This window comes from Cyprinodon tularosa, unplaced genomic scaffold (genome assembly GCF_016077235.1).
Source record: "Cyprinodon tularosa strain WSP-4 unplaced genomic scaffold, ASM1607723v1 ctg280, whole genome shotgun sequence".
In the NCBI taxonomy this organism is placed as follows: Eukaryota; Metazoa; Chordata; class Actinopteri; order Cyprinodontiformes; family Cyprinodontidae; genus Cyprinodon; species Cyprinodon tularosa.
The window spans coordinates 711,817-732,841 of record NW_024038986.1 but is presented as its reverse complement, the minus strand read 5'-3'; the positions used below and the strand labels follow the sequence as shown (position 1 = coordinate 732,841).

Here is a 21,025-nt window from a genome sequence, read left to right as displayed (position 1 = left end):
GATGGTAGCGGCCATTTTGCATTTGGAGCCGTCGTTTATGAACCTCTTTTGCTTTTTCAACCATTAGCGCTCAGGTTGCAGAAGAGAGGAGACGTCTGGAGGCGCGTATAGCTCAGCTAGAGGAGGAGCTGGAGGAGGAGCAGTGCAACACCGAGCTGACCAACGACCGTCTGAAGAAGGCAATGCTGCAGGTAAGCCGGCTACATCACCAGCCTTCAGGCTGAGTCGGACAACAGATTTACTGGCTATAATTAAACCCCAACTGTTTCGTTTAGACTGATCAGATAAACATCGAGCTGAGCGCAGAGCGCAGCACCTCCCAGCGACTGGAAGGGGCTCGCAGCCAGCTGGAGCGTCAGAACAAGGAGCTGAAACTGAAACTCCAGGAGCTGGAAGGAACCGTCAAGTCCAAGTACAAGGCCAACATGGCTGCCCTGGAGGCGAAGATCGCTCAGCTGGAGGAGCAGCTGGACCTGGAGACCAGGTGAGAAGTTCAAACATGGCAGCATGAACACATCTTCAATCTATAAAAATATTCTAATGAATTAGAATGATTTTTAGTTTCCAAGTGTATTAAAAATACTCACCTTTAATTGTTTACTCTAAAAATATAGAGAGTTACTGAACCTTCTCTTTATCCTTAGAGAATTTATAATGTGGTGTAAAAAGCAAAAGGATTGTGTTTATTTTTATCTTAATTAGGAAAGAGAGCCATCAGTCACACAACTCTGCTGTTAAACGGAATTCTAATGATCTTATTTTGAAATTAAAGACTAATACGGTTCCTCAGTATATTAATATATAATAAGCAGGACTACCACTGTTAGATTCTGCAGCTGCTCTTTATAAAGCAGGGAGTTAGCAGAAGTTTAAATCTTGTCAAACATCCGGACTCAGACTCTTAAAGGAGGAAAGGAACTTTGCAAAAATGTAGTCTTGTCATTTAAAGCTTAAAGCACCTTCCCTCTAGACGTTTCATACACCTCTATGGAATAAATGTTTACTTTGAGTCTTTTGTTTCTACTCTGTAATGACTTTCACACCAAAAAATGTTGCCTGCTGTATTTAATAAAAATAATTGAACTTTATTGATCTCACATTGGAGAAATTTACCTCTGCGTTTAACCCATCCCCTTGGGGAGCAGTGGGCTGCCATCATGCGGCACCCCGGGGAGCAGTGTGGGGTTAAGGGTCTTGGCTCAGAGACCCAGAGTGGAAGTCCGTGGGAACTGAGAACCTCCAAATTCCAAGCCCTAGGACACCTTTTACAGATTTTTGTTCCTCTATATCAGTATATTTTAGATGAATTCCCTTCTATACCTTTAACCTTCCACTACTGATCAGTTTCCATGGTTGGCTCATGATGGCGGAGACCTTAGAGCTGACTTGACTGTAGCTGAAGTGTAGATCGCTTAAATTGGCTGTTAGTTTCTGTAGGATGTTTTTAACACCAGTGACTAATAACAGGGTTTTTTTCTCAGGGAGAGGCAGGCTGCCACCAAACTGGTGAGACGCACCGAGAAGAAGCTGAAGGAAGTCATCCTGCAGGTGGATGATGAGAGGCGCAACGCAGAGCAGCATAAGGACCAGGTCAGTTTGGAGGACAGCTTTTTTTTTTTATTACATGAGAAGGATCCACTTTCCTGTGTTCTGTGTTCATTTGCAAGAAAAGTTTTTGTTCTTCGGCCCTCGTGTGACCTTGTTTCTCATTCCAGGCTGACAAGTTGAACTCTCGCATGAAGCAGCTGAAGCGTCAGCTGGAAGAGGCAGAAGAAGAGGCCCAGAGAGCCAACGCCAACCGAAGGAAACTCCAGAGGGAGCTGGAGGACGCCACAGAGTCTGCCGACGCCATGAACCGTGAGGTCTCCTCCCTCAGAGGCAAGCTCAGGTAAGGGTGACCACAAAGACACTGTAGGACTTTATCACCACCATAGTGTCAAATACAAGCCTAAATATCTCCCTGCCTTTCCTATTTCAGGCGTGGCGATCTCCCCTTCACCATACGCCGCACCACCACTCGCGGTGCAGTGGAAAGCGATGAAGAAAGCGAGCCTAAGGCAGAGGCTCCGGAGCCCCAGGCATAGACGGACCACAGCGCTCTGCTCATCCCAGCTGAATCCTACAACCAGAAAGACCCAAATACAAAAAAAAAAAAAAAGCCATTACTGAAAGAAGGAAGAAAAGTAAAACAGGGATTCAGCTCAGTCCTCCAGGTTTAGTCCTGCGACTCTGATCTATTCGAAGAGCATCAAACTATTCAGCCATGAGCACAGCTACACGCATACAGACATTAGCCAGTAAACGCAGACAATCGCCATTCCGACTCACTCTCACATTTCTATCGTTGGGCCAATTTCTTTTCATCGCTTCCTTTTTCATTCTCTGAAAAAAAAATGAAACTATTTTTATAAGGAAAATTTTGACTCATAATAATCTTGATTCGTAGGATTTATTTTTCTAATTGAGGGGAAGAAAAAAAACATACAAAAATAAATGAAGACGATTACTGGAAGGGGACCAAAGTAATATCAAGGAGAAGTGTATTTTTTTTTATAATGGTTAAGAGTGGAAGTCCTTCATGTTTATTATGCTCCTTTTTTTTCTTCTTTGAGGTTTATGAAGATTTATACAATATCCTGACATGTACTCTACAGACCTAGCTGCAATTAGCACTCGTTACAATGTATTTTTTGGCCGAGGACATTTTGTAGAAGTAAAATTGAAGGCTTGTTTCTTCAATTAGAGACGTACTGAAGGTGTCTAATTGGTGCGCTGAAATGTCTCACTTTGCACTGAGATGGAAGAAAGTTTATTAACCATCATGATGCACCACTGCATTTCTAGATTTCATTGAAGCGGCAAAGATGAAGCTTTTAAGTCCTTGAATGACCGTGCGCGTGCTTGTTTAGTAAGCGCACACATAGACACACTGCCAACACACACTATAAAAGTCTTAAATGTAACTGACTCCTACCTGGCAGGATTCATGGCTTTTGTTTGTTCAGGGTGAAGTATAAAGGGTGGGGTAGCTTCTTCTTTTTTTTTTGTTGACTCGCAGCACACACTGTATTCTTGTGGCACAGCTTTTTAAAAGAGGTAACTGAAATTTTGAACCAAAGGTGGATTCAGGAGGCAGACATTCTTCATCAAAGGAAAACATGTAGAAGCAGGGTGCGGCGTACATACAGGATGGTGTTGATCTAGTGAAGATGTCTGCTGTCGATGATGGGATGGTGTGAACCCCTCACAGCTGTGTCACGGTCTCCTTTTGGCTCACACTGCTGGAAAGTGAGAGGAATGTGTTGTTACTTCCAAAATAACGGCTCATAATACGAAAGGCCACGTATTTCTTACTTAAAAAGGCAACCCGAAAGAAAGAGGAAATGTGTTCCAGTTATTTTGTAACGTTTCTGTAACTTTGGAATGGAAATCATGTGGTCAAATATGATATTGCAAATAAAGATGCTTTTTAAACTGCATTTTGATCCTTTTTCTTTGTTTCCGCAGTTGTAATGTTAAGTTATTTGTAGACATTAATGCTACACTAGAAAAAATAGAAATCTAGATGAGTCATTTTTACTTAACATAAATTTAATGCATTTGTTCTTGGATTGAGGAGATAAAAGACGTTTTGCCAATGGAACAATTTACACTTAAAATAAGAAAACATTGCATTGTCTTATTTCAAGTGCATATCTCCTAATTATCTTATTTTAAAAGTAAAAATACTCATCTCATTTACCTATTCAAATTAAGGGTGAATAAACTTTTACTTTTAGATGGTTTTTCCAGTGTAGAACAGGGATGTATGGACTATCTGGTTGGAAGTCCATTTAGAATATAGTGCCTTTCAAAATGATCAATTCCCCTTTCAAGCCTTCAACCTTTTTGCATTTTATTTGGGATTTTACAGCAGACCCTCCAGTATGTATATTATTGTGAGAAATATCACCAAATAGGTGTTTGCAGCATATTTCTCCTCACCCATGAGGATGGAACAAAATAATCCTGGAAGAAAACCTCAGAGATGCTACAATGAAAATTCAAGGTATCCCTCCATTAAAATGGCCCAGTCCAAATCCATTCTGAATACAAATCAAAAATCTGATAAAACATAAATTCATTTCAGCAATTTATCTGAACTTTCAACAGACTCCTGTGATTACAGCCACCCGAAGTATTGGCAAAGTTAAAAAACAAATCCACAGCACAAATAAATGCACATTGTGTTTAAAAAGAAGTTGCCAAGCATTCTGTTGGTCCCTCATATCAAACTAATAAAATGTTTGTTTAGGCCTGAAATGCAGAGGTGTCAAAATATGTTTTTTAATGGCTTTTTGTCCTCTATCTGGAGTACTTTTACTACATTTAAACTTATAGTTGTACTTTCTATTCTATTATGACATGACGTAGAAAACAAAACAGCTAAATCAAGAGAAAATCGAAAGTTAAGAGGCAGTTCAAAAATTTTCCCGATTGCATAATATGATCCTGAGATGTAAGACATTCCTCATCCAATTCCCCTGTAAATATAGGCTTTAAACTTCAATGTTGTTTGAAATTTCATTATTTGCAACTGTAATATTTAACTGCATATTTCAGTTCAGTTCAATCTGTATCATCCTGTTTAAAATTTATATTTAGAACCGATCTAGACCAAGGCAGAGGCTTGCACAAATTCTCTTCACTAAAAAACAAGCTTAAACTGGAGGCAACTCAACTTTCACCTAGGTTTTCTGAAAATATTTTCACACCTATAACAGAGTCTTTGTCGGTTCAGTAGAATAGATAAATCTGTGGTTGGAGCGTTGATGTTTTTTATGCACCTGGATGCCCATCCTCCCAAGTACATTACAAGTCTGATCCAAATAATGTACCAATGGGAGTTGAGAGCTGCTTTGTATGGGTCTTGTGTTTGGCCCTTTGAATCATGACCAGTGTATTTGTGTGGCCTCTTTGGAATAAGTACCACGACCTGGTTGTAAATGCTTTGAGGCTGGTTTGGTCCAAAGAGACATGATCTAAATGGCCAAACACAAAACAAGACTCCAAAAACCAAGGAGAACGCAGGTGGGTCTTTGATTTATACTGTGCTTAGAACTTAACTCCAACTAAATAAAACTTTAACTCCATGTCTCTCTAGTGGGGGCTGAAAGAATTGACAAGGGATTCTGGAGTTTGCCTCTGATTTGAGACAGTTTTATACAGGTCCTTCTCAAAATATTAGCATATTGTTATAAAGTTCATTATTTTCCACAATGCAATGATAAAACTTTAACATTCATGTATTTAAGATTCATTGCACACTAACTGAAATATTTCAGGTCTTTATTGTCTTAATGCGGATGATTCTCACATAATTAGCATATCATGAAAAAGGTCTCTAAACGAGCTATGCACCTAATCATCTGAATCAACAAATTAACTCTAAACACCTGCAAAGGATTCCTGAGGCCTTTAAAACTCCCGGCCTGGTTCATCACTTAAAACCCCAATCATGGGTAAGACTGCCAACCTGACGGCTGCCCAGAAGGCCATCATTGACACCCTCAGGCAAGACGGTATGACAAAGAAAGATATTTCTGAAGGAATAGGCTGTTCCCAGAGTGCTGTATCAAGGCACCTCAGTGTCTGTGGGAAGGAAAGTGGCAGAAAACGCTGCACAACGAGAAGAGGTGACCGGACCCTGAGGAAGATTGTGGAAAAGGGCCGATTCCAGACCAGGCAACAGGTGCTGCATTCCCCAGGTCAAGCCACTTTGAACCAGAAATGGCGACAGAGGCACCGGTCCTGGGCTACAGAGAAGCACCACTGCACTGTTGCTCAGTTTTGCATGTCATTTGGAAATCAAGGTGCCAGAGTCTGGAGGAAGACTGGGGAGAAGGAAATGCCAGAAGTCCAGTGTCAAGTATCCACTGTGTTTTATCAAGGGCAGGGTCAATGCAGCTAGCTATCAGGAGATTTTGGAGCATTGGCTGAAAAGCTTTATGGAGATTAAGATTTCATTTTTCAGCATGAAATGGCACCTGCTCAGGGTGCCAAAACCACTGGTAAATGGTTTACTGACCACGGTGTCACTGTGCTCAATTGGCCTGCCAACTCTCCTGACCTGAAAAGTTAAGAGACGCAAGACCCAACACTGTGGGTGAGCTAAAGGCCGCTATTGAAGCATCCTGGGCCTCCATAACACCTCAGCAGTGTCACAGGCTGATTGCCTCCATGCCACGCCGTATTGAAGCAGTCATTTCTGATAAAGGATTCCCAACCAAATATTGAGTGCATAACTGTTCATAATTATTTGAAGGTTGACTTTTTTGTATAAGGAACACTTTTCTTTTATTGGTCGGATGAAATACGCTAATTTTGTGAGATAGGAATTTGGGGTTTTCATGAACTGTATGCCGAAAATCATCCCTATTAAGACAATAAAAGACCTTAAATATTTCAGTTAGTGGGCAGTGAATCTAAAATATATGAAGGTTCAAGTTTTATCATTACATTATGGAAAATAATAAACTTTATCACAGTATGCTAATATTTTGAGAAGGACCTCTAGACAAAGTTGGTATATGTTTTATCTACTGACACCATGTGCAAAATGGGGAAACAACCCATTCTCTATGCATATAGCATTTTTGTTTTAAAAATTTAGTTTTTAAAAGTTATTTACTCTTATTTCAGGCAAAAACATTAATTTTACTTTTGTCCTCCAAGTTGTACAACTTAGAACCAACTTGGAAAGAGTTAGGTTAGTACTTTTTTTTAAATCAGAGAACAGGTCTCTTTACTTTTATTGAAATTATTTTGACATCTCTGCTTAAATGTGAAAAATGTTTGATCCAGTAAAACCTTTACATCACTACAGGTAATGTCATCACCAGCAGATGTCGTTATGTTTCACCAGTGAAGCTGTGGTGAACTTTAAACAGGTGGGAGCCGGTTTTACTACAGAAATTGTGTTCCCGGCTTGTTCAAGCAGGACTTTGACGTCAGACGCTTTTTCTGTCATTCAAGCTTTGACTCAACTGTCCAGAAGCACAAATAAGGAGAAACCCTATAGTTACAGACATATCAGAAGTTAATTGACCAAAAAAAAATATATCAGAAATAGATTGTAAAGATTTCAAAGAATAAATGATTTTTTGTTATTGAAAATATTTTACAAACACAATTATACAGAAGAACATTAGACAGGTGCTCTAAGATAAAATTACACAATTAAAAGAGGTGTGAATACATTATTCTTTGAAAAATTTCTTTAAAAATATTTTTATTTTTTTATACGTTTTTTCTGTGTCAAATCAATTAATCTAAGGGTCCCTTTGAATTTGTGTAAGAAACATCTAAAGTTGAGGAACTTTTTGGCATATTTACATTCATATATATGAAATTTTCCATACTAAATCAGTAGGTTTGTAATAAAAGTAACTGTCTCCATGGGAAAAATACAGTATTACACTCTTACAGTCAATTACAATGTATGTTTTGATTTTAAACATTATATAATGTTGAAGAATATTCCAAAAATGGATAGAGGGGGAAGAGTGGTAGAATAAATTACATGTTACTAGTTCCATATTACTGCATTTATCTTAGAAAATTATTTAAATATGTAGATAAATGTGAATGAATCTATTTTATCGAAGAATAAAAAATTAATAATGAGAATTGAGAAAATGAGACGTCACACACAAATGTTTCATTTAACCAATCACACACTCGCTTGTTCGGTGGTGGGCGTGGCCTATTTACAACAACATGATCCTGCTTCTCCAAACCGGTGCCAGCTGGTTTTGGTCAGGAAGCAGTTTGATGCAGTCAGAGGATTTAGAGGTGATTGAAGGAACATTTTCTAAAGACTACAACTTCCTCAACAATTTATATGACTTTGCTTCGCTGTGATTTACAGGTGTCGTTTTTATTTTATTTTTTTTATCGCACAATAAAGACAACAAACAATTTGAAAATTAGGTTTTCAGCTAATATCAATTTCCAGATATTTTCAACCAAAAAAGTAGGTTGAAATATTGGTGTGAAAAGTTTTTTACTAGTACTTTAGTACTAGGCCTACTTCTGTTAAATGTAAGCTTTCATTACCTGAAACAATGTCAAATATGATTATGCTTACCATGTGAATTAATTTCAATTAGAAAAGCTTTAGTAATTCAATTTTATACTTTCCATTAGCTCAGGTAAATAATAAATACTGAGACCTATATAAATTTAGACATGTATAAATGTGTATTAATTTGGATTTTTTAATGATTTTTTTGTGTATTTATTTCATTATTGAAGCATTTACCTAAATATTTAGACTTTTTATCCATTTTATTTTCATTTAAAGCTGTACGAATATAATTATTTTATCAATGTTTGTAATATTACAGTCTCCAAAGTAGTGCTTATGGTGAAGTGTTGCACTTTAAGTGGCCTGTAAGTCACTAAAAATGGTTTTCACCACATTCTAGGCTCCTATTGGATGCAAACTTTTATATTTTATAAAAGAAAATAAGAAATAGGGATTCATTGTTGTTAACATGTTTCGAACATAACATTTTGTCCTTATGCACTGCAAAAACAATCTAGAAATAAGTAAAAATGTCTTTAATTAAGTGTATTTACCCTTAATTTGAGTGGATAAATAAGACGATAAGTTAAATCGATAATATGAACTTGAAATAAGACAATGCAATTTTTTTTTTCTTATTTTAAATTTAAATTGTCTTCTTCCATTGGCAAAGTGTCTCACTTACCTCCTCAATTCAAGAACAAATGCACTTAGTTTAAGAATAATGGACTTATCTAGATTGGGAATTTTTTTCCAGTGTGTGCAGTCCTGTTCATTAAAGTTATTTCTCATACATAGCAACTAATGGGAGATATTGTTTATTAGTTGAACTGTAGCATGACAGACACCCTGCAGCTGTGACTTAGATTTGCACTAATGACTATCATGATGATCCGTTAGTGGGTTAATAAATAGCAGTGTGTTGGGGTGGTCACAAATGGGAAACGCCGTGTTGGTCAGATGACTGTCATGTACATAAAGGGCTACGCGTGCTATTCTGGGTCAGACTTCAGCCTCCGTTCATCACAGCGACAGGCTCTCAGTTGCAACCTCTGCTCCTCCGTTCAGGTTCCCTGCAAACCCAGCCAACAGCGGAGGACCTTATCATTTTCAAGCGCTATGGAACTGTCACTGGTGAGTTTTGCGGCTGTCAAGAGGTTTCTTGTTTGTTTCTTCTAATAAAACGACCCTTGATCGTTTCTAAGTTACTCAGAATACCCATGAAGTGTTAAAACTGTGGATTTTAAATATGTTTTAATCTCCCTTCATGCTCCTCATCAGGCTCACCCGGCTGTTAAAGCCTTTGTGTGTGGCTCCTTCAGTGGGACCTGCTCCACCCTGCTCTTCCAGCCTCTGGACCTGGTCAAGACCCGTCTGCAGACCTTGCAGAGTGGCATGCAAGCAGGGTGAGTTTATAGATTTATTGATTCCCAATAGTTTTACCTCGCTTAATCACAAATAAAAGCATTGCTCAGCGTTTCCCTCTTATCTCAGTTATCTGATTATTCCCTTTTCAGGTCAACCCGGGTCGGGATGATGTCGGTGCTGCTCGGCGTGGTGAGGAAAGAGCGACTGCTGGGACTCTGGAAAGGTGTTTCACCGGTATGCACTTTTCTGTTTAACAGAAACCAAAAGATGTGTCCATGTTGACATGGGGGCAACATGAAGAGGAGATGATATCTAAAAAGAACTCCTCTCCTTTTACTTTTCTAGTCTTGCATCCGTACCATCCCAGGAGTGGGAATCTACTTCAGCTCCTATCACTCCCTAAAGCAGCACTTCTTCCAGGACAACAGGCCAGGAGCTGCACAGGCTGTGATGCTGGGTGGGGGGGCTCGGACCATAGCAGGGGTCGTCATGCTGCCCATTACCGTCATAAAGACACGTTTTGAGGTGAGCAGGGCTGCAGCTGATCAGATTAATATCACTACATTTACACCGGGAGCAGATTTCCTACGCTTAAACGTGTGACGTCTACATTGTCCTTTTGCACATGCGAGTCGCATCGGGGCTGATAAAGTTCTAACTGGAGCCTAAAGGTGGCTGTATTTTATGAATAGTCTGAAACAAAATGGAATATAGCAAGACCTGCAGTGTGACCTTAGTTTAAGAAAAGTGAGGAACAGAAACAGCTCTTACTGTTGCATAAAACTTTTTTTTTAATCAGATCCACCCCTAATTAAAAAGTGGAAGGAAAAGGAATGAGGGTGTTGCAATGTATTTTACTTATACAATCCTTCTGAGTTTGATTTTAATTCATGTTTAATAATTTTAACTGGAGAAAAAAATCAAATGAAGCTCATTCGGACCCGTTATCAGACGGCAGATCTGGAATGACCTCTGAGGTCAAAGCAGGTGTAGAAATCAATCAGTCAAACGTAGAAACTTTGGTCTAACGCCGTTTGGGAAACAGTGACGTCCGATGCAGGAGTTTGTCATGCAGCTGGAGGGTTGGCGGTTCAGTGTCGTTGTGTCCTTGGGCACAGAAGATTTATGCGGCACAGAAGAGCGCCACCAGGCGCTCTTCTGTGCCGCATAAATAAAGGCCATTTAAGCAACCTAATTCTGCAGAAGCCTGTTATAAAAGTCTTATATTTTGAAAGCTTTATATCATTCATTCTCTATGTGTGTCAGTCTGACGTAAGATTTCATTGAATGCGTCAGAGTCTGTGGATGAAGGGTGACTGAGGGGGAAATAGGTGCTGTGTTTTAGTGACCTAAATACCCTACTTTGTTGGATTTTTTGTTCTATGTTTTAAGCTAACCTTTGAGTGTTTGTGTTTGCAGTGTGGCAGGTACAGCTACGTGAGCGTGAGCGGAGCCCTGCGCAGCGTGTGTCAGAGTGAAGGTCCTGCAGCTCTGTTCTCCGGCCTGGTGGCCACTCTGCTCAGAGACGTTCCTTTCTCTGGGATTTACGTCATGTTTTACAGCCAGACCAAGGCCTCGCTGCCTGAAGGTGAGCCCACACTGTGGCTAATTTTAAACATAACAGACCCTTGACCTCCATTCTGATTTATTGAATGGATTTTGTTTCCTCTTGCAGAGATCAGATCATCTCCTTCAGCTCCTCTTGCTAACTTCGGCTGCGGCGTTCTGGCTGGTGTTCTGGCCTCTCTGATCACGCAGCCTGCTGATGTGGTTAAAACACACGTCCAAGTGAATCCCCAGCTGAGGACGGCAGAGGCCATCAAGTATATCTGCAAGGTGGCTAACCCCTCCCCCGCTTTACTACCACATTACAATCAATCTGTTTCACTTGGAATTAACATGATGTCTCTTTTTCTCCAACAAGGAGCACGGGCTGCAGGGCTTCTTCAGGGGAGCAGTTCCTCGGTGTCTGAGGAGGACGATGATGGCCGCCATGGCCTGGACCGTGTACGAGCAGATGATGGCACACATTGGACTCAAGTCCTGAGGGAAAAAGGCCGATTAAAAGCTCTAAAGGGAAGATAAACAGCAAGTCGGAGTGACGAGTTGGAAGAGAGCAGAGAAAAGAGCCGCTTCAGAGGGAGTCGTCAGGAAAGCGTTTCTCTGTCAGTCAGGAAACAGGCTGGTGAGCAGAGAGCAACGTTTCCATGAGCTAAAGATGAGGAATGGTACATTTGCCTGCAGATGGTAGAAAAGGAAGTGGATCTGTGATGGGCCGAGCTGAAAAGCAGGAATTGATTTAGTAATAAAAAGGACAAACAGGGACAAGCTGTGGTGACTCGATGCAAGCAGCTCCTGGGTTCTAGCTCCAGATCCACACTCTGGATACTCCAGCCTCATCCCACCTGAGGTGGCGAAGAACCATGAACACAAACGTTCATGGTTCTTCGTCTTTTGTGTCCTCCCTAAAAGTTACCACTGTAGACAAAAGAAAACCACATCCTCCTCTCTACCAGGAGCTGGTGATACCGTCGAGTTCATGATTTTAACCAGCTGGTAAAGCAAATGAGGACTAGTCATGGAATCATAAATGAGTTGTTATACAGAAGGGAACTAAAGTGGAACCAATGCATTAAAACCTCTCAATAAACATTATATCAAATCAAAATGTGTTGTTATTGTGTTAATAGGAGTAAAAAATCAGCAAAAAGGTTTCCCCTTTCAGGCTTTTATAAATTAGCTGAGATAAATCAGGGGAAGTGAATTATACCAACATATGGTTTAATCCCAAACCGCTCCCTAACCACTAACCCTTAAATATCAGTCTCACTCCCAATGAAGTTTAAGCTGTGGAAGGCACCTTGATTGAAGGTGTGAGGGGGTATAAATGGAAATGGGATGGCATCTTCCCTCCAACGGATAAGAAAAGAAGTTGTTGCTATGGCAACACAGTGACGCCCCGGCTGTAGCTCTGTGGTGCAGGGTGACATAAAATTATAACATTTGCCCCTTTCTTAAAAGAATATATACGGTCAGATGAACTTATTTCAAAGAGGACCTTCCACTTTGGAATGAATTACATTTTTTTCATGTAACTAACTTGATTTTTTTGTCAGTGTGACGAAGATGCGGCAAAGCAGCTGAACTTACCAGTACTGCCAAATTTCAGTGAGCCTGTTCTGATGTAGACTCGCAATTTAAGCCCTACCCACTACGTTTGGAGTGGCCCTAATGAGGCGGGAACGCGCAAACAGAGGGTTAGTGTTTAGGATTAGTGTTTAACGGCCGGTTCGGGATTAGGACAAACTGTTGGATTAATGACTGAGTCCAATGTTATGGTTTAACAATGGAGTCTGAGCTGCAAACGTGATTTAAGAATATCCATGGACAGACTTTTAGTCCAGGACTTCTCACCAAAAAAGTCCAGATCTCCTTTCTTACTCTGGATCTGACAGTTGACCCCTGAAAGGTGAAGGGATAGGAGCTAGAAACCAGAGAAAGGGATTAAAATCTAAGCTTAAAGATACACCGATCCAGTTTTTATCCCAATCCAACTGGATACTGATACTGCTGTTCAAAGAATAAACCTATCTGCGAGAGTTAAGCCATTAGGCCTGACATAAACATTGTTTAAAGATAAGGGTAGCAAATTAACATGGATGTAAATCATCACTAGCTGCTGTGCCTGATGAGATAACATTTCAAGCATAGAGCTAAAATGACTAGATTCCTCTCGTTGTAATGCTGTGTATTTTAATAGAATAAATGACTGGATCAGCTTTCTCCACCCGATATCTGATCCAGCTAATTGGTCAATAAAAGAACCGATATCCGAACTGGATCGATTTCTATTTCAGCCTGAACTCTGGATAACTTTGTTCAAGTAGCTTTTATTAATGAATTTAATTTAGCAGCAAGTGTTATGGTGGTATGTTGGCATCATCATTGAACATCTAGAGAACAACAAATCTGGTTTGTCCTTCTTAATTATCCTGCTCAGTCAAGAAAGATTAATCTTCAACATCTGCCAGATTATAAATCAGATTGAACTTGCTATCGTACTAATGGAAGCCAGCCTCTCTGCACCAGTTGAAGAAAATACACCCCTCGGCATAATGCTGCCACTATCGTGGATTAAAAGGATCTCCCCATCTCAACCCTTTGGGGAAATTCTTTCATAATCTAACCCTACTTAAAACAACTTTTCAACTTTCTCCCACCTACACGTGGCAGCAAGATTTATGCAGAGGTTAAATCCGAAGCAAAAGGTCTCCAGTTAACAGTTGCATGACTTCTGAAGTCAATTAAATCCCCTGGATTTGATTTAGGAGAAGCAGAGCATATAAAGCCGCACTTTTCAGATTTCTTTTCGCTTTGAAATCCATCCAGCAATTTCCTCCCCCTTTGCAAATTACAAATATCATATGCATGGCAGATTTAGGTTTAAAGGAATCTTTAATTGTGTCCTCTGAGACATCAGACTTCAATCTGATAGATAATCTAAAGGGAGCTAAAGATTGGGATTAGAGCACAGGGGCCCTCCAACCTCTCTAAGCAGTCATAAGCAAATATTCATCATGGAAAATACAAAAGAGAGGTGTTTTTTAATCGTGAGCATTTTTAAATAAATTTAAATACAAATTACATGGATTACTCATAATGTTGCATGTACATGTGTCAGAGGTACGAACGATGCTCCGATAAAAACCCAATGAGGGGCAATTTATTTCATGCAATATGAAAAAGGTTGTCAAAATACTGTTACAAGCTTTGTGTTAATCATCAGAGCCTGTGTTCAGACACCAATTAATTTATAGCCTCCAGTTTTATTTTTTTTTTTTACAGAGCACATAAAACCATAAAGTTCTGTGAAAGTCACGTTTCCCAGCCTAGCTATGATTTCCAACCAGCGGACAGCACATTTCAGAGGACTGCCAGAACATGAGGGCCAAGGACTTATCACAACACTGATACAGATAAGCCAAACAAAGGGGTGTGGTGACATGTCATCAAATAGTAAAGAACATGGACCTGTGCAGGAACTGCAACTAATTAGGAGGACATGTGAAGAAACATGTTTATGGATGTTATTTATTTTCTTTCTGATAAAGATCAAATCTAGATATTTGGTTTTCTGAGAGTGACAGATCCATTAGGAAGTTTTGGATTAATAAAAATCTCTTCTTCAGATCTCTGTGGTAAATATGGGAAGTGAAAACATCTTTTTGATAATTTAACTGAAGAGTTATTCAGTGGGTTATTTTTTCCCCCCATTGTAGAAGAAAGTCCCTTTACCTCTTGTGTTCTACCTGCCACCTAACTTTATCATTTGGGAATATCTCAGGTTAACATAGTTCTTTTTGCTGCTGTGTCTCTACAAAATTACAATATTCTGGTTAACTTTCTCCTCACATGACATGCTCCAATAAATAATTTCTCAACACTCTGTGCCCTTGTGTACATGTTATGATCCCTGCTCCTGGAACATTTTATCTCTGGCAAATATAGTTACAACACAGGTCAGTCTTTCACCGAGAAGTCAGCGTCTCAGCATTGTCTTAATATGGTCTTTCCATCTCCATTGTCTTAATATGGGATATTCATCCGACCCACGGGCCGACCTTTGCTTTCCACTGCCGCTGGCTGCAGCAAAAGGCACGAACCCCACCTAGTGGACAAATGGTAGAACTACACTCTGCTACGACGTCGGACGGAAGTCCGGAGCGTTGCGTGAACAGCACCGCCATATTGTGAGTGGATTTTTTTTCATTCGGTCAAGAAACCAATAAATAGACGCTGTCAAACACCATAAATTCGACAAAAAAATCTTGAAAAGTATGACACTACAATTTAAAATTTATTCCAATATTATCGGATTATAAGAAGCGTGTCTTTGCTCATTTTATGAAACCACGCTCATAAGCATATTTTTCTCAAACAAACTTGCTATTTACAACTCAGTATATAGTAGAAAACGGACCAATCAGGTCTTTAGGAAATGAGTATAAAAACAACGTCATTTCCTCCTTACGCCCTCTTTTTCACCGTATGCGCAGACTTCCATACGGCGTTGTTTCGTGGTGAGTTTTAACCGACTCTGTTTAGTCTTAAAATATATAAAATAAGCCCACCTACGGGAACGAACGGTGGTCTTTATTATTATGAACCAACTCAACCACCGCATCAGCACGTATCTGGGATGTAAACCGTTTATTTCCATCCTAACAGTGAAGCTAACGTCCAAAGCTAACGCGCTAGCCCCGAGCACGCGCTCATGTCTTAGCTTTCCGCTCTATATTCTGGAAGATATTTTTGTTTTAGATCCAAATCCCCCACAGACTAGTAACGATATGCAAAATTAACTGTATTGCAGTTATGAAAATTCACCCTGTGCTTTATCCGGCCTTTTTAGTTTACTAGTCTGAAACTGTGGTATTTTAGCTAAAACTTTACTCTGTAAGCCAAACTAATAGTTGGCTAGTTTTTTTTAAACTTGTATTCTAATCATATGTATGTATTCGCATGTACTCAAGCTGTTGTGTTCCAATAATTTTTTTAAACTGCAGTTAGTCATTTTTGATCAATATAAATGTTGTTTAAGGCGATAATACACTGAACTGGTCCCATTTTGAGCCGGTTGATCCTCATTAAAAGTTTCATGTAGTGTTTTATCACCTGGATCGTAGCTCGAGAGGGAATGTTTTTCAGTGTACGAAGAGAACATTAAGTATTAAAGTAATTCCAGTCATGTTAAACCAAATCATTGTTTTAAACATAAGTTAAGCTGGTGAAAGTTCTCAGTCATCCAGGTCATAGTTATTCCAAAAACAAAATTTAAAAACAATCCCCTGAAACTTGGAAACAAAGTCCAATGGATTTTTAATGTTCGTTTTTTTTCCGGAAAGCATAAGTTAATTAATAAAATGAACGAAGCAGCATCATTTCCTACATCCAAAAATAGTTACATACCACTGAAGGTTCTGTCATACAATTAATTTAACAATACTGAGTAGAATATGGATTGTTTTTCATTTACAGTGAGGCTGAAAGAGGCTAATTGGGTCTAAAGTTAATAGTGAAAATCTGGCATAATGGCAGATGGCCTTTATCTATAGCTCAACATGAGTTTGAAATGATAAATATTAAATACACAGAAGTTGAGTAAGACCTCTTTTATCGGGATCTTGACGGCAGAAAAAAATATTAGCAATAAACCTGTGGTTTGTAATACAAAAAAATCTATGAAACTAAGAGTTGAGCTAATCATATATTTGATGTAGAAACCTGTCAATGCGATTATTGCTTTGCAATTTAAACTGAATTACTTAGATTTCTCTGTTGGGTTCTTTGTTTCTTGCAGCTCTCCCAATAAACTCGTAACGCAGGGAAAGTGGTCACGATGTCCGGAGGTCTGGATGTCCTTCAGATGAAGGAGGAGGATGTGCTGAAGTTCCTGGCTGCAGGAACCCACCTGGGAGGCATGAACCTTGACTTCCAGATGGAGCAGTATGTCTACAAGAGAAAAAGCGACGGTAATTTATGCTAGCATTTAGCCATATGATGAAATCTGTTCTTTCAGGAATTTGTTTTAAATTGGGGACAAAGTAATGTTTGAGTGGAGTCGGGTTTAAAAACTATTTCTAAATTCTAATCGGTCAGTCTATTTTCGTTCAGTTGAGTTAAAATAATGATGTAATACTAAAATGTAAGCATTTCAATGTGTGGCTGGTTATAGAGGGCTTTAGCAGCTTAGATGGCAGAATCTTGTTACAAAAATGGCTTTTTGCTAGAGGGAAGAAGAAACATTAGTGAGATGGCCCTAAGAACATTTTTATTTTTTTTGCTTGCAGGTATTTATATCATTAACCTGAAGAAGACCTGGGAGAAGCTGCTGCTGGCAGCCAGGGCTATTGTTGCCATTGAGAACCCAGCAGATGTGTGCGTCATCTCCTCCAGGAACACTGGGCAGGTAAATATTGGTTATTGCAGTTTTATATAAAAAAAAAAACTTGAACTGCTGTGATGCATCAAAGAATGAACGCACTCTATTAAAGCCGGGTACTGATGTGAGTGCTCTGGTGTCGGAAGTGTGCAATAGTAACCGGGTCAGGGTTTCACCGACACCAGGAGGACGGCTGTCCTATGCCTGGGGTTTGAGTAAACCCTGACCTACACGCATTTACATGAATAGCATGACTATAGTTACGCAACATCACAAATAGTAGTTACAACAGCTGTAAGGACAATGGAAAGCACCTTTTTTATTTTTGGGCTTATGAGGTTTTTTTTTTTTTCCTAAGGACTTAACATAAGAATCCACTAAGAATAGCAAACATAATTGAAGAAGCCTTCCTTATTGGGGTAAATGTTTAATTAAGTGTCAAAATAAGTTTGAAATTTGAGCTGGCGAAAGTATGGATTTTTTTAACTTGAACATTTGGATAAACGGATGTCGGAGGGATCATCAGGTAAATTTTTAACAATTTCCTGATGCCCTCCCTCCTGACTCGAACACTTTTCTGCCTTCTCTGCCAGATGGCTCAATAATAGAATGGGACTCTGTTTTTCCTTATTTATAGTGGAGGGCAAAAACGCTGTTTGGAAATATTTTTAGTCTACGGAGAATAATAAAAATATATAGGGAAATTCATTCCCTAATTTGATCATATCCTTAGAATCTTGTCCTTTTAATGCCTAAAGCAACCTATTGTTGAAACTGTCTTTTCTGAAGTGCTAAGAGGTTTTGTTTGTCTGCTGCAGAGGGCGGTGCTGAAGTTTGCCTCGGCCACCGGAGCCACCACTTTCCACGGCCGCTTCACTCCTGGAACATTCACCAATCAGATCCAGGCAGCCTTCAGGGAGCCCCGCCTCCTGATTGTGACTGACCCCCGTGCCGACCATCAGCCTCTGACTGAAGCTTCCTACGTAAACATCCCCACCATTGCTCTGTGCAACACAGACTCCCCTCTGAGATACGTGGACATTGCGATCCCCTGTAACAACAAGGTGAGGAGAGACATGGCTGGAATCTTAGCACCACGTTTTAGTCTCTACGCAGAGTCCGAATCTTTCAGGACATATGGTGATATTACTTTTAAACCATGATGAATAAATGTAATTTTATGCTTTAGGGGCACCACTCTGTGGGTCTGATGTGGTGGATGTTGGCCAGGGAGGTTCTCCGGATGAGGGGAACGATCTCCAGGGAACACCCATGGGAGGTCATGCCAGATCTGTACTTCTACAGGGATCCTGAGGAAGTAAGAATGGAGTTTGGTCTGTTGAATCCTTTTCAGGTTGTCTGAATGTTGTGAGCTAAGCTGTGTCCTCCTTTATAACAGATTGAGAAGGAGGAGCAGGCTGCAGCTGAGAAGGCTGTTGTGAAGGAGGAGTTCCAGGGTGAATGGAGCGCCCCGCAGGCTGAGTTTGTCCAGCCTGAAGTGACTGACTGGTCTGAGGGTGTTGCTGTTCCATCCGTGCCCATCCAGCAGTTCCCTGCTGGTACCCCTGGTTCGTCACCTCTCCTTATTTTTCAAAATCTAAAATGATCCTGTTGCTGCTGCTTTAGTCTAACCTGTTGTGTTTTTACAGCTGCTGCACCTGTCAAGCCTGCAGAGACCTATTCTGGTAAGTTCAGAGCTTCCTCATCTACATACAGAAGAATAATATCCATTGGTTTCTAAACTTGGTGTTAAATTGTTTCCCTGCAGCCGAGGACTGGAGCACCCAGCCCGCCACGGACGATTGGTCTACTGCTCCCACTGCTCAGGCTTCCGACTGGGGTGGCGCTACTTCTGACTGGTCTTAAACCAGTGAACACAACAATAAAAGTGTTACACTTTATCCTGGCTGTTTTTGTCCTTTTTTTTTTTTTTTTTTTTTCCTAATATCTCAGTGTAAGGATGGAACATTTTACCATGAATAGGTCATTAGAAATAAACTGTCCAGAGACCAAGCGGTTCAGGTTTACTGACTATTCAATATTTAAAGGTACACTATGCAACCGGTGTTTATTTTCCAGCGAGACTCCCCCCCCCAGAGGGCGAAAGTAAAAGTGCACTGTCGTAAATATGCACAGCTGTTCTCCTGGTTTCTCCGTCAAGCCAGGAGTGGTGGTTTTGAGCTTAGCAGACAGGCGAACGCAACGAATGACTAATGCTGCGTTCACACCGCAGCTGGCGCGACAAAAGCAGCGAGTTTACATGCAAAGGTATGGCAAGCCAAGAAGGTCATATTTCGCATTGAATTGTCGCGTTAAGATTGAAGTTAACCCGCAAAAAACGCGCGTTCTCCCGAGATTACGCCGCTTTTTACGCCGTCTTTTACCAACAAGCGCCGCCTTTTACGCGCGTCATGATAGTACCGCAAGACGCGCGTTAAATACGCGCGTTGTGTCGGTCAGAACGCGCGTTAAATACGCGCGTTGTGTCGGTCAGAACGCGCGTATTTAACGCGCGTTTTCCTAATATGATAATGATGTCCTTCCTCCTTTTCCCACAGCCAATGCATTTGAACTGGTTGCATCCAATCTCTGATCAAGGAAGCCAGACCAAGAAAGTTCAGCACAGATCTGCTTTGTGGAAAACTGCACAGAGCTCAAAGTTGCAGCATTGCCAGAATTCACTGCATTGCCGTTTCACAAAGCCTTAATGTTAGGAATATATCCACTACTTACACTTTGCTGTTATTTTGAATCCATTCCATGCCTATTTTCATGTAAAAACGGTTTACATTGCCAACTAATGTTTTGTATTCACCAGGATTACTATGAATGTTTCACCACTTCTTACTACCGAGAGGTGGCGTAGTGGGTTAAGTTACTGCCATTGATGCGAATCTTTTGCTTCGTGGCAGGTTCGAATCCGGCAGAGGCCGTCCGACTTTTCCCTTTATATTCTGTCTTGTCTCCAACCAAGCCCATTTATTTATTTATTTATTTTTTTCTGAGAATATAATCATAGATGTAGCCTACTTCACTGTTTTTGATCCATCGCCATGCATTCTGTCATGTAAAAACTTTTTATATTGTACTAATAAAATGACAATAAAGGGGACACTTGTCTTCCAGAAAATTTGTCGGTCTGACATGTTTTCTGTATATTTTCCTGCATATCACCAACCTTTTTCCATAATGCTTTATACAGCCATGGAGCAACTGCTGTTAAAATTAAATTAACAGGAACATTTCTTATTAAAAGTGTTATTAGTGCAATAAGAAAAAAATTGCTTAGTTGAGCCAGTGGAGGTTTGATGATCCCCATAGCTCATGTTCTCTGTCTCCTACATATACATATACATATATATATATATATATTATAATATATATATATATATATATTATAATATATATATATTATAATATATATATTAACCACGTCACATAAATGTTCTTTCAGTCTGCAGATGGCGCCATATAACGGGTAGGCTACTGGCTGGGGAACAATATAGGCAAGGTGTGTCTCTTTTTCAAGAGAGAACTGGATACTGGATTCTTTCATCTTTTTTATTTATTATGAACTATTATCTATTTCCCACTACCTTTGACCACTAGTCAGTACCTTTACTTATGTGTACTAGAACAAGATCCAA

General features: G+C 39.9%; 3 protein-coding genes across 6 annotated transcripts in view; all 3 read left to right on the top strand.

Annotated features, from left to right (window-relative positions):
• LOC119786847 (myosin-9-like) overlaps nucleotides 1-3,479 on the top strand; it is a 39,725-nt gene extending 36,246 nt beyond the window's left edge. For both annotated transcript variants that reach the window (XM_038290398.1, XM_038290397.1), the window contains 5 exons: nucleotides 68-191; nucleotides 276-484; nucleotides 1,482-1,590; nucleotides 1,716-1,888; nucleotides 1,979-3,479. In XM_038290398.1, the coding sequence (XP_038146326.1) occupies nucleotides 68-191; nucleotides 276-484; nucleotides 1,482-1,590; nucleotides 1,716-1,888; nucleotides 1,979-2,084 (721 nt within the window). In that variant the 3' untranslated portion in view covers nucleotides 2,085-3,479. The remainder of the gene's footprint in view (nucleotides 1-67; nucleotides 192-275; nucleotides 485-1,481; nucleotides 1,591-1,715; nucleotides 1,889-1,978) is intronic.
• Nucleotides 3,480-7,773: 4,294 nt separating this feature from the next.
• LOC119786838 (mitochondrial glycine transporter A-like) lies at nucleotides 7,774-11,751 on the top strand. Of its 3 annotated transcripts, none has more exons than XM_038290389.1 (8): nucleotides 7,774-7,833; nucleotides 9,137-9,202; nucleotides 9,350-9,474; nucleotides 9,586-9,670; nucleotides 9,782-9,961; nucleotides 10,856-11,024; nucleotides 11,112-11,272; nucleotides 11,361-11,751. In XM_038290389.1, the coding sequence occupies exons 1-8, from the start codon at nucleotides 7,813-7,815 to the stop codon at nucleotides 11,481-11,483; spliced, it is 930 nt and encodes a 309-aa protein (XP_038146317.1). In that variant the 5' UTR covers nucleotides 7,774-7,812; the 3' UTR covers nucleotides 11,484-11,751. The 3 variants fall into 3 exon arrangements, with proteins under 3 accessions (XP_038146317.1, XP_038146316.1, XP_038146315.1); XM_038290388.1 differs by having other exon boundaries at nucleotides 7,822-7,909; XM_038290387.1 differs by lacking the exon at nucleotides 7,774-7,833 and having other exon boundaries at nucleotides 8,891-9,202.
• Nucleotides 11,752-15,412: 3,661 nt separating this feature from the next.
• rpsa (ribosomal protein SA) lies at nucleotides 15,413-19,279 on the top strand. Its single transcript, XM_038290450.1, has 8 exons — nucleotides 15,413-15,516; nucleotides 16,797-16,968; nucleotides 17,287-17,405; nucleotides 18,197-18,442; nucleotides 18,568-18,696; nucleotides 18,778-18,946; nucleotides 19,028-19,063; nucleotides 19,147-19,279. The coding sequence occupies exons 2-8, from the start codon at nucleotides 16,836-16,838 to the stop codon at nucleotides 19,242-19,244; spliced, it is 930 nt and encodes a 309-aa protein (XP_038146378.1). The 5' UTR covers nucleotides 15,413-15,516; nucleotides 16,797-16,835; the 3' UTR covers nucleotides 19,245-19,279.
• The last annotated feature ends 1,746 nt before the right edge of the window (nucleotides 19,280-21,025 follow it).

Coding starts and splice junctions, on each gene's coding strand:
- LOC119786838 (XM_038290387.1), top strand. CDS start 9,029: ATGACTGTCATGTACATAAAGGGCTACGCGTGCTATTCTGGGTCAGAC. Junction 9,671..9,781: donor TCTGGAAAGGTGTTTCACCG/GTATGCACTTTT, acceptor TTACTTTTCTAG/TCTTGCATCCGTACCATCCC. Junction 11,273..11,360: donor CCATCAAGTATATCTGCAAG/GTGGCTAACCCC, acceptor TTCTCCAACAAG/GAGCACGGGCTGCAGGGCTT.
- rpsa (XM_038290450.1), top strand. CDS start 16,836: ATGTCCGGAGGTCTGGATGTCCTTCAGATGAAGGAGGAGGATGTGCTG. Junction 17,406..18,196: donor CCTCCAGGAACACTGGGCAG/GTAAATATTGGT, acceptor TGTCTGCTGCAG/AGGGCGGTGCTGAAGTTTGC. Junction 18,697..18,777: donor TCTACAGGGATCCTGAGGAA/GTAAGAATGGAG, acceptor CCTTTATAACAG/ATTGAGAAGGAGGAGCAGGC.